This window comes from Manis javanica, chromosome 10 (genome assembly GCF_040802235.1).
Source record: "Manis javanica isolate MJ-LG chromosome 10, MJ_LKY, whole genome shotgun sequence".
Lineage (NCBI taxonomy): Eukaryota > Metazoa > Chordata > Mammalia > Pholidota > Manidae > Manis > Manis javanica.
In genome coordinates, this window is record NC_133165.1 from 29,032,172 (window position 1) to 29,044,507 (window position 12,336).

At 42.2% G+C, this 12,336-nt stretch overlaps 1 protein-coding gene across 13 annotated transcripts in view; it reads right to left on the reverse strand.

Moving 5' to 3' along the window:
- The window catches only part of RNF216 (ring finger protein 216), a 137,157-nt gene that overhangs the window by 10,070 nt on the left and 114,751 nt on the right, over positions 1 to 12,336 (reverse strand). For all 13 annotated transcript variants that reach the window (XM_017664186.3, XM_073215000.1, XM_073215001.1 and 10 more), the window contains one exon: positions 5,821 to 6,043. In XM_017664186.3, the coding sequence (XP_017519675.1) occupies positions 5,821 to 6,043 (223 nt within the window). The remainder of the gene's footprint in view (positions 1 to 5,820; positions 6,044 to 12,336) is intronic.

Consider the following 12,336-nt stretch of genomic DNA (forward strand, 5'->3'; position numbering starts at 1 on the left):
CACCACAGCTGGCTGCCTGTGATCAAGACGGGTGACTTTTTTTCTTCATTTAACCTTTTCTCCCCTTAAAAAGGTGACTGGGAATTGCTGCTTCCCTCCTGTAATTTTTGGGGGTGGGGCTGGGAATGGGGTTCAGGTCATGTGTGGCCACAGCTGTTGTTAATAAACTTGCAATGATTTCATAAAAGGCTTCCAAAGAGCTAAGGATTTAGTTTCAAATTATTCCCAGATCAGCTGCAGATACCCAAGCAACCCAGCCCCTAAGCCCCCAGCCCCAGCTGTCCCCTGCAACAGGAAGTTGGGGGATATGGGGAAAGCTCAGCCAGGAACGGTGCACGCTGCGCAGCTGGGTCTGGACCCGCTCAGTGTGTGATGGGGCTTGGGGAGGAGCAGACACGACAGGTTCTGGGCTGGCTTTGGCTCATGGAGCCCAGCACTCAAAACACTTTTCCACCTGCAGCTCCCCTACAGGGACCTGGAGGCAGCATGGAAAGTAGCCATGCTTGGACTCCTGTCAGGGTCAAGTGCTCAGTTCTGAGCCTGCTGGCATTCTGCTAAAGAAGACACATACCAACATGTTGTGTTTACTGGACCAAGCTGAGCTGCTCATCTCCTTGGTAAAATCCTTAAGGGACATCTAAGCCTGAGTGGGAACACTGTCAAGGTTTGGAGCTACCAGGAACCCTTCCTACCACCTGCAACTTGCTCAATGGGGAATGGGGGCCCACCTGGTTCAGTGGCTTAGGGTCCCTTAGAGTGCCTATCAGGAAGCCTCCGTATTTGTGACCTCTTGCTTTAGGGCATGGAGACTTGCAGAAGCTGAAATTTGGTCCAAGACCTGGGCTTGCATCCCAGTTCTACCAAGTGGCTTGAATCCCATTTTTTCCCATTTGCAGAAGGGAAAGGTTCCACCTCCATGCCCAGGCAGAAACAGTGGTATTCATGACAATGACTAGAAGTTAAATGCTGAGGCCAACTGTGAAGAGGGATGATGGGGCAACGTGGGGGTCCACTTTACTATGTTTTTTCTTTTGTAGAAGGTAAGTTTGAAAAGTTAAAGAAAAAATGCTGAGGCCCAAAATTAGTTACTGACTTCCAGTTTGAAATAACTCTACAGGTTCCACCTTTCATCAGTCCTCTGAAATAATTCTTCCTTGCTTCCTTCCTACGACATCCCTTCTTTTCCACTTGAACAAGTGTCTCAGAGTTGCAGAGCCCTCTGCACCTGACCCCCCAGGAAGATACTTCACACTGGTCTGGTCTGGTCAGTGCTGGAGATCCTGAGGGTAGAGAAGCCGGCTTAGCTTAAGATGCTGCCAGAACAGATGCCCTGGGTTGGAGACCCATGCCACCATGTACTGACGACCACAGTCTGCAGCACGTTTCCTCATGTAGAAGCAGGAGGACACATCTGCTTTAGGATATTATCACAGAATTAAACATATTAACACATACCAATGTCAGGTTCAATCCACTGCATGCTCAGGAGAGACATATCTCTCTCCTGACCAAATGGCTGGGCGATGATGGCACCAAATTGCAGACTGGCTGTAAAAGCCCTAGGGTTGAACGTTTTAACCAAACATGCTTCAGACTCATTCAAAAGTAAGGAAGATGTAGAAAACAATTCTGTTCAGATTCTGGTAGCCCAAACCCAAGATAAACACCGACTCTGTCTTTTGTTTACAGGGCAAACGTTATGAATTCTGCCCCACCTCTAGAATCCAGACTGCGAGGTGACTGTTCTTTTGAGTACAGCTCTAAGGGTAAGACAGAACTTGTTAACCCCTACCATGCATGCAGCCACACCCGATGGATAAGAGTTTGCATTTTTGGATCCTATAAAATCACAGGATAACCCTCCGCCTATTGCAAAATAATGTTTGTTCATTTATATACTGAGATTTGGCTTTGCATTCTGCCTCCAAACCAGAAAACTGGTTTGCTGTGATTGCATTTGCTTCTGTTTTTTTCCCCCTTTCTAAAAAGATACCTTGTTTTTATAACACTTTGGTTGAATGTTTCTGGCTTATTTTCAGTAACTAACAAGAGGAGGAAAGTGACTGCCCCCTTAGCTCTCTAACACAAGTTAGTGTGGGTCCCGGAAAACTCAAGTTCTCTCTGAACCACAAAGGAACAACTCCCTTGCTGACAAATGAAGAGATTCTTCTTGGCCTCCCGGGTTAATTACACCAGAGAGCAGGCCTGGCTGACAGGGCATGCTTTGTTTCCCTGAACTTCTCAATGGCTTTGTGTTCTCAGAAACCTCAACAGATGCTGGGCTGGAATTCAATCAGTCTCCTGGTGAGAATCAAGGAAACGGGGCTGATCCTGGTTTTGATGGGAATAGACAAATGGAACAAAATCTCTGGCTGCAGCTACCAGAGGAAATCGGAGGGATTTGGATTCGTTTACCCTTCCTTTCGAACTTTATTTTGAGCAAATACAGAACCTTTCTCAGGTTGGAAGACAACAATTCAACAAGAAAACCCGGGGGGAGGGGGGAGTAGTCACATGCTACAGCACCCAAAAAAGGTAACAGAGCACAAGAAACCTTTATAATCAACGCCATGCGTGGGAAGAAAAAGGAAATGGCATGAAGAACAAGGAGAGGAGGGAGAAGAAAGAAAAACAGCAGTGACAACAGGCCAGGCTGCAGGACATCCTCCCTCCAGCAGTAACCCCCACTCTTCTCTGTTTCTACCAAGACAATGGAGTGGGAGGAACACTTTAGGAGCTACAGCTCAAGAAAAACGATCCAATTTCCTTATCAAGTTCCTAGGGATGCTCAGGCCCCTAGTCTGTTAGTTGGATGGGACTGAGAGAGTCAGCAGGATGGCCAGGTATTGGGCAGGGCTGTCACAAAAGGTGGACTGGATTACCTCCACTGGTGAGCACTTGCCACTGTGACCTATGTCTCCCTCCACTCAGATGGCAAGATGACGATCTTTTACATGTCTCCCCTTTTTTCACACATTTCTCAGTAATGGAGGGGCAGGCAGTATCAGGGATGTTCTGCACCAGGGTAAAGACTGGTGGCTAGCCAGACCTTTTCTTTTGCTTATGAAATGCTGACTTGAACAGTGTTTCAAAGATACTTGGATTAATGGCCAATCTTTAAAAACTGGGAGATTTTACATGAAAACAGATTTGCAAACTCTCTGGAAAATCTGAAGCCATGATAACTGTGAGCAGAATTCTATCTGGCAACAATCTGTAGGAGCTAAGTGGCAGCCTCTGAGGTGTGGTACACACACTCTCCTGTTTGCCACAGTCCCCACTATACTCTGCTGTCTCCTAGACCCAGCCTATTTTATATTCATCCATCATGTCTGTTACCACTTGTCCTCGTGGGTCTGTGGTCCCAGCCACATGCTGTTTGTGTTTTATGTATAAATCTTTCCATGTTTTTAAACATTGATATATAGCATCACTTTTAATAGCTGCATACTATACTAATAATGCAAGCCCTCTACCCCTGGGCTGTCCACTGCATACTTATTCACGAAGAAGAAATAATCTTCTATCTTGTCTAAGCCACTGTTATTTTTGGGGTTTCTTAACAGGAACAAATTCACAGCCAAACTGATCCTTATTACTACAGGGATATTTACTGATCTCTTAATGAGTCATATTGTTCTAACATTTGTATCATATATATGTTAGAACAGTTTTCCTTGGTTTTACATTTATCTTTATCTTCACTTATGTTATCTTTTGTTCTTTTATGTATTTTTGGTCTGGCCTTGATGTAATGTTAAGGAGGACCTTTCCTTCTCCAAGACTGTAAGTCATCTCTTTTGTTTTCTGGGGTATTTCCAAATGGCTAGCCCACTGCCCCCAAACAGCTACTGAATGTTTTTCTCTCCACATGACAGCCAGTGTGATCTTGAAAACTTAAATCAGGTCAGGTTACTCCCCAGCAGCCAAGAGCCAAGGCCTGGTTTTGTGCCTGCCACTTTCGTTCCTGCCCTTCCTCTCCACCTGCAAGCCACACTGGCTTCTCTCTGGTCCCCGAACAGGCCAAATCTGTTTTATTTCCTGGTCTGCTCTGTTCCTCTCCTCCTCAGGCAGGTCTCATGGCAAACAAACATTGCCCCAGATCATTCTCTCAAGTGCATACCCCCTACCCGCCCCCACCACTCCTACTCTCTACTGCATCACAGAGCTTTTTTGTTCAGACTAGTCCTATTAACACCAACAGTTAAGAACAAACGGATGGAGGAATCTACCTTTTCTCCAGTAACTTGAAATGGTATTTTTACTTAAAACTCTTGTGGGTCTGTTTTGGTCTCTACTTTGTTCCTTTTATCTGTTTATTCTTGTATTAGTCTATACAGTTTTCATTAGTATAGTTCAGAGTAAAAATCAGTCTCACTTTCAAAATTACAGGTAGTTTTTCAAGAAAAAAACCTACTGAATTTAATGGAATTGCAGTACCCTTTCAGGTTACTTTGTAGAGAAGTGGTATCTCTGTAAAAGTAAGTCTCTCCTTGAGGGTCAGGGCACTTGACTACCACTAGGTCAAACTTTTGTTTGTCCAAGTGAAACCGAGGAGTAACTGACTCTCCTTGGGCCTCCCATGGGCTTAGATGCATGTGCTCAAGGCCTTCCATTTGCTACAAGGTAACAGAGCATTCACTGTAATGCTTAATAACTTTTTGGTAGAATAAGTCTGCTCATATACCACATTGCCATCCTGAATAGATCAAACTTACAACTGACTGTGACAGTTTCAAATTTAAAAATTATTTTAACAATTTATGCATTTTTAATATTAAACTTATTTAACAACAAAGCATATTTCTCCATATGTTCAAGTATTTCCATGTCTTTCAATATAGTTTGTTTATTCACTTTTCTTGTTAGACTTTATTTATATTGCTATGATAAATGGCATTCTGTACACTTATTTTGTATCTAGCTATCTTTCTACTGCTTCTAACAACATTTCATCAATTATTTTCTTTTCTCGGGTTTAAAATGGTAGATTTGGCTTTCTTCTTTACATATAAAGTGGATTAGAAGAGTGTCTGACACATAGTGGGTACCCAATAAACACTTGTGATTATCTTCTCCAATTATCCAATAAGAATAATTTTATTCTTAGCTAACCGCATTGATTAGCAGTTGCAGTGCAAAACAGTGGTGGTAGTCTTGTATTTGACTTTTGGGGAATGCTTCTACGTATTTCACTATTAAATAGATGCTAATGACTATTTTAAAATATGGGATTAAAAAATCATACTAAAAACTTGTAATACTATTTTTTGAAGCTTTTAAAATCAAGAATGGATACTTGTGTCTTATCAAAATGTCTTTTTAACACGGAGAGATATCATAATGAATTACATTAATGGAGTTCTTAATACTGAACCATCCTTGTGTTTCTGGAACAATCTCATTTGGTCATGGTTTCTATTTGCTGATATTTTATTTAGACAACTTAAAACCTATACTTGTAAATGAGACAGATCTGTAATTTTTTTTTTAGGGTTATCTGTCAGATTTTGACATAAGCATTATGCTGGCTTTATACAAATATAGGTAAAACTTTCCTCACTTTTTTATGCTCTGTAATACTTTGGATGGGAAAGAAAAAATTTATTCCCTAAATGACTGAAGTAATTTGCCCAATTGTTTGGGCATGCTGCTCTCTGAGCATGATTATCTTCTCAACTTTTTCTGTAGTGATCAGCTATAATTTTCTATCTGTTCACAAGTCAAATGTGTTAAATAAATCTGAAATCTCTCTTTTCATTATATTACCTTACTGATACTCCCCCCAACAAAGCAACACGTAGCCAAGCATTCACTTACAGTAGGGTCGGTCCAGAGAGAGCACCTTGAACACTCCTGGCAAGGGGCTCCTGGTGAGCGAGGATGCTGGCAGAAATGGTCATATCCATTGATAGATACTCGACAGAGGTAGCACATCTGGGCACCGCAACGGCAAGACATGCGGTTGCAGCCTTCAGATTTGATGAGGCCGGTCCCACACTTGTGGCATTTTCTAATGCGTGCAGCAGTCATTTTTTCTTCACTGAAAAAAGAAAAAACATGAATGGAGATAACGGAAGATGAACAGGAAAGAAAAATATGACCAGTATTTACTTTTCCACATATGACTGCCTACCCTTTTTGTGACAAAGAGTGAAAAGAGCCTATGTTTGGAGTCTGAGAACTGGGTTCAGTTTACCAGTTGTTTGGTCTTGGGTAAATTACTCTACTGTTGGGAGTCTCAGTTTCCTTTTTAAATTGGGAAAACCCAATTTTCTCCAAGTGTGTTGAGGATTACTGATAAGATACAAAGTACCCTGGCACAGTGCCCAGCACCTAGCATTTAGGAAATTATTATTCTTTTTGTTGCAGGAGTAGGCTTAAGGGAGAGAAAAAACTTAGGGTCTTCCTAAATTATTTTTTATATATAACAAGCTAGATAACAGAGCCAGTAAGGCTAAACGTTAGTTACATAAATCCTTGGATTTTTAAATACTTGGCATGGGGGTGTGGTAGACACAACTGGGGGCAATCCAACAGCCAGTCTATGACCTCTTCCTGTTGGCAGAACCCACCTACATGTTGGAATCCCGTTTCCAGAAGTTGTTGCGGCTAGGGGATGGGCATGCATAAGATTCAATCCTGGCCAATGAGAAGCTCCTAGGTAGGTTACTTGTTTCCAGAAGCAATCTGACTTGACATGGAGGGGCAGAGGACATGGAGATTAAAATGACAGGTCTTGGCTCTTTAAGATCTAGTACTGCTGAATTAGTTATTTCTGTGGTGCTCTGCTCACAACTCTAAAGTAACACTTGGCTATAACTGTTTATGTGTCTGTCTTCCTCTACTACGTTGAGTTCCTTGAAGGTAGTGGACAGACTGTGTTACTGTACCCAGCTGGCATGAAGTAGTCTTGATGGGAAGGAGTCAAAAGGTCTGCCTATTGAGACTAGTTAGGAACATGAAGGACGCAAGGGTGGACAGCCCTGAAACTGGGACTTATCCCAATGAGCTTTTCTCTTCCCTCCAAGTAGGAACCCAGAGTGGTGACCAGGGACTTGCTTCAATGTAAAGACTGTAATAGTCTAGGGATGAGTTCCCACCAGACTCTCTCCTAAGGCTGAGAAAATGCAGCTTTCTCCCTCCTGCTGCTCTGTTTTTCAGCCAAGAGTAGTCAGGTGAGTCTGGGGGCAGGCAAGTGTTCTCAATTACTGATATTTAGAAAACTGTTGTAGTATGTTCCTTAGAAGCCAGATCATGTGTTTAAAATAGAAAAATGCATTAGGAAATTGGTTGCTATTCATTTAAATCTCCATTTTGAATGGCACAAAAGGTGGGCAGGTTTAACTGTGTCTTGAAAATAATTTGAATCCAGTTCAAGTTACTGCAGAACAAATGAGTTCTAAGTTTTGCTGAACAGAAACTCTACCAAGGAGACAAAGTTTAAATAAAGTGACTGTATTGTCAACTTTATACAGTATACATGTTCATGATTTTAGTTATTCTTCAACTATGAAGACATTTCTCAATGCTCCATGTTAAGACTCACAAGGTTCTGATGAAAAAGTTTCCAATTTGAAAAACTGTGACCAAAACACAATTGCAATATTCTATACTTTCTGAGTAAGAGTAACATCAAGTTGGAGGCGTGGCTTTAAGCTATCACACTCTGGTTGCCTACGGTAGGCTGACTTTTTTCTGGGCAGCAGTTTAGGTTCCAGCAAAGGAGAGAAGTGGCTGAAAAGAACCAAGGTTACACAATCCTTTCCTGAAGAAAGTGGGTGCCTTTACTTGCACTGTCCACCAAGCTAGTGGTTGCCAATGTGATATACTTATGGGTGTGATAGGGGAGAAAAGGCTCTCCTAAACAGATGGAGGGATATATAAACAATGTATACAACTCAACACTGCTAGAAGGTTCAAATAGCTACTCAACACTGCGTGAATCTATTTAGGTCCTTTGCTTTTGCATTTGTAAGCATAGTACGAGGTAGGGTAAGAATGGCCCTGCAGCAAAAAAAGGATTGCTATTATGGGATGTGGTGACCACCTATTCAGTGACACAAAAGGGCACAATGGGGCTGGGAAGAAATCATAGTTGATTCTTTTGGGAGGGTGACTTGGCAACTAGATTATAAACAAGGCAGGAAACAAACAGCCCCACTGGATGTATCCTATGCAGGACAGGAAGAGAAGCCTGAGCTGCAGCTGTGTCTGCTGACTGTTCAAACAGGAAGGCTCACTGCTCTCCTCTCTATACACCAACTGGGATCCTACAAGCTCATGATTATTTGTTCTCACCACTACTAAGTATGATGGGGACTCCTCTTTGCAACCTGTCTTCTTGTGGCGGTACTACTCAACTGGCTTTCCTCTGTGTATTTATTTTTTTTGTGGTAAAATGCACATAAAATTTGCCATTTAAAAATGTGTAATTCATTTTAAGTATATAATTCAATATAATCATTTTAAAGTGGGTAACTCAGGGGCATTTAGTATATTCCCAATGTGTTACAATCATCACCATTACCTAGTTCCAGATAATTTCCATCATCTCAAAAGGAAATTCTGTACCTACTAAGCAGGTACAATCCCGCTTTACAATACAACCACTAATTGGCTTTCTGTGTTAAATGGATCTGTCTTTTCTGTACATGGGCAAATATCCATAAGCCTATAACTATTTCATATAAATGGAATCATATAAAGATGTGGCCTTTTGTGACCAGCTTCTTTCACTGAGCACGTTTTCAAGGTTCATCCATGTTACAGCGTGGTCACCCCTTCCCTTTTCATGGCTGAGTAACACTCCATCCTGGAGACGCATTGCACTTTACCACCCATCTGCGGATGGACACTGGGTTGCTTCCAGCCTTTGGCTGTTGTGACTAGTGCTGCTGTGGAAATTGGTGTACATGTTCTGTTCAACACCTGACTAATCTCATACCATTTATTATGCTGTGTCTTACGACTCAGCCACAACAAATCATTTGTAATTCTCTGAGAGTACCTGCTACCTCAGTTCTGCCACTTGGCAGGATTCCTTGGCTTTCTGGTAGGGAAGGGAAGTGGCAGCCCCTGGAGTACCTCATCCCTGCAAAAGGTGATACCAGACCCTGGTGGGCACCTTGGGGATTGGTGCCACCATCAGAGACTGCAGGTGAAGGGTGTCGATTCCCAATATGTCTCCATGTACTTGTCTTACGGGCCTGTGCAGAAGCAGGTCCTGGAGGCCAGTGCATCGCTGTGGGCCTTGGCCGGTGCTGGCTCTAACTGCAGCTGTGGTTCCAGATGTCATTTCCCACCACAGTACACAATAATGCCTCTGGCAAGTGGTGTGCTACTATTGATCTGGAAGATGCTTTTACTCTCTGTCCAATAAACAGAGAGCACCAGAAGCAGTTGGCAAGGACCATGATCTTCTGTTGTCCAATAGGACAAACACACTTGGCTACTATTCAAACAACATGCAGATGGAGCCTGGTGAACAGGAAGTAGCAGGTATTTTATATATGTAGTAATAAATACAAACACATGTAAATATAAACAGAGATCTGTAATCTCTATGAAGTTCTGATAATATGGAGGTCAGGGGTATACATTAGACTATTCCTTCCAAAGTTAAGCACTTGTTGATGTACCTTACATTCCCCATTACAAAGAAAGAAGATATTTGGGAGGCCTTTCTGGGTTTTGGACTCAACATCCCATTTGGATGTGCTCTGATCCATTTACTGCTGACACAGAAGGATGCTGGGTTTAAGTAGGACCTAGACAAGACACTGAATGGAGCCAGCAGCAGGAACTGACAGGACAATCAGAGTAGGGGCTCAACCACCACTTATGCTAAGAAGCACCTCCTGGCTCGTGGCCAAGTCCTGGAGTAGTCCAGATGTCCAACTATGGGGCAGCAAGAACCACTGGCAGAGCTACGCAGCACTCCATCACCAGCTCCAAGTAGAACACACAGAGGCAGGCCAGATCAGGCCCTGAATGCCAGAAGTTATCTGTTTATGTGCTTGCATCTCATTTGTAAATCAGAGCCTCCTGCTTAAAAAACAACAATAAAAAATCTAGCATGTATTGAAGACTTATAAACCACCCTGGGTGCTTTAGTTTCTGTAATAACCCTATGGGTAGATACAACCATGCTCAGCACTTCACAGATGAGGAAACTGAGGCAGAGAATGATTGAACATGTGCTCCAAATTCTTAACTACAGCTCTCTACAGTGAGTTCTCAGTAACTCTGTACTGACTTTAGGAATAAGACATCTTTCTCAGGGGCAAAGGCTCAAACAGTAACAACAGAAATACTTCCCTCCTCCCAGCTCCAACCAGACATGACATGTCAATAGCAACAAGAAGAGTTTTTGGGAGTTGGCTCATAAACTAGTTGAAAGACAACTCCAAATGAGAGGTTTAAAGTGTTTTTGGCAATAGTACAACTGTGAGAATCAGTAAATTGCCTAACAAGACAACCTCTTTGAAGAAAGAGTAACTTTTGACACGTTCATTGCTTTAAGGCCATGCTGCTGATCACTTGAAATCACAAAGGATGGCTAACAGACATAGTAAGCCTAGATTTAAGGACGTAATGCTAGTTTTCTAGCTGGAGTGATATCTGTGATTACTATGTATGTGGTTGTATGTAGTTTTCCATTGTTGTGACAACTTTAATCATACCTGCAAAGTCCCTTTACCATATAAGGTAAACACAATCACAGGTTCTGGGATTTAGGGCACAGACATCTTGGCTAATCTTCTGCCTACCAGTCTGCCCTCTGGTCTCCAAAAATTCACATCCACCCCACACACGAACCAGTTACCTCATCTCAAGGGCTCCAGAGATCTCATCCATTACAGCTAACTCAGAGTCCCAAATCTCAGCATTTTAATCAGGTAAAGGTGGGACTCTGGATATGATCCACCCAGGGACACACTTCCTCTCCATTTGTGGGCCTAAGAAACTAAAGAAAAATTTATCTGTTCCTAAAATACAATGATATATTAAGATAGGGCAATAGTTACAGATATCCTGGTTTAAAAACAGAGAATAAGGAAGGAAGGAGTTACCAGTCCCCATGAATTTAGAAATCAGCCAACTCCCTTATATTTCAGATCTGAGAACAATCCTCTGTAGTTTGAGACTCTGCCTCCTGGCTCACAGCTCCACTGAGTAATTCTCCCTTGTTCAAGAAAGGAAGCACAGGTTTACAGCTGAAGAGTTCCTTCTTGTAGAATTTTGGAGGTCTGACAGACTTCTTTAATTTCATTCTCTCTGTCTCCTTTGGTCCAAGAAGGTGGTGTTTCTGCTGATAAAAACTTCTTAATAACTTGTGGGTCTCCCATGCATGTCATAGGGATTCATTCCATTAGACATGAAGCTTGTTCACAGGTTATTTCCTAGATAATCCCATCTCTATGTTTGGCTTCTGCTGAGATGGCTGAGGTTAACTCCTGAGTTTCCAAGAGGCACCCTGGTTTGACTGAGGGAAGATGAGTCACTCCCTTCATCTCTTCAAAGACCCTCTGTATGACTGAATACTGACATTCTGAACATATCCTTGGTTTTCTATTGAGAGCATGCTTTTCCTGACAGTGAATCTCTTAATTTTAGGGTCACTTATCATCGGGATGAGAATTTCAGAAACAATCAGGTCCTGTTCCTTCTCGTTAACTGTTCTTCCCTCCATCTATTGCTTTTCAGTTGCATTGTCTATTCTTTAATGCTTTGCTTGGAAATCTCCTCAGGTAAATCAGTTCATAACAAATTCTGCTTTGTGTGTGAAGGTACAGGACACAAGTGGCTCAGCTCTCTGCTATGATAGGACAGGGATTCCCTTTCTCCCCATTTTCAGTGACACCCTCCTCATCTTGTTCTGAGTCCTCGCCAGCAGCACCTTTAATGTCCATCTTTCTACCTCCAGTTGGTTCACTGTGATTTACATATTCTCCAAGGCCATTTAGGTTTTGCCTATAGGGTTTCTCACTTATTCCGAGCCCTTAATGGTGGAGTTTCTATGTCCATATTTCTACTAACTGTTCAAGGCCATCTAGGCTTTTTTCTGTCATGCTTATCAGAATTCTTCTAGCCTCTACCCATTGCCCAATTCCAAACCAGCTTCCACATTTTTAGGTATTTGTTACAGCAGCATTTCACACATAGCACCAAAATCTGTTTGCTTTCTACTGCTGCTGTAATATACCCCCACAGATTTATTAGCTAAATATAATACAAACTTATTACTTTAATAGCTCTGTAGGTCAGAAGTCCAGCTCAGGTCTCATTTGACTAAAATCAAGGTATGGACAGACTGCATGCATTAACTACTGG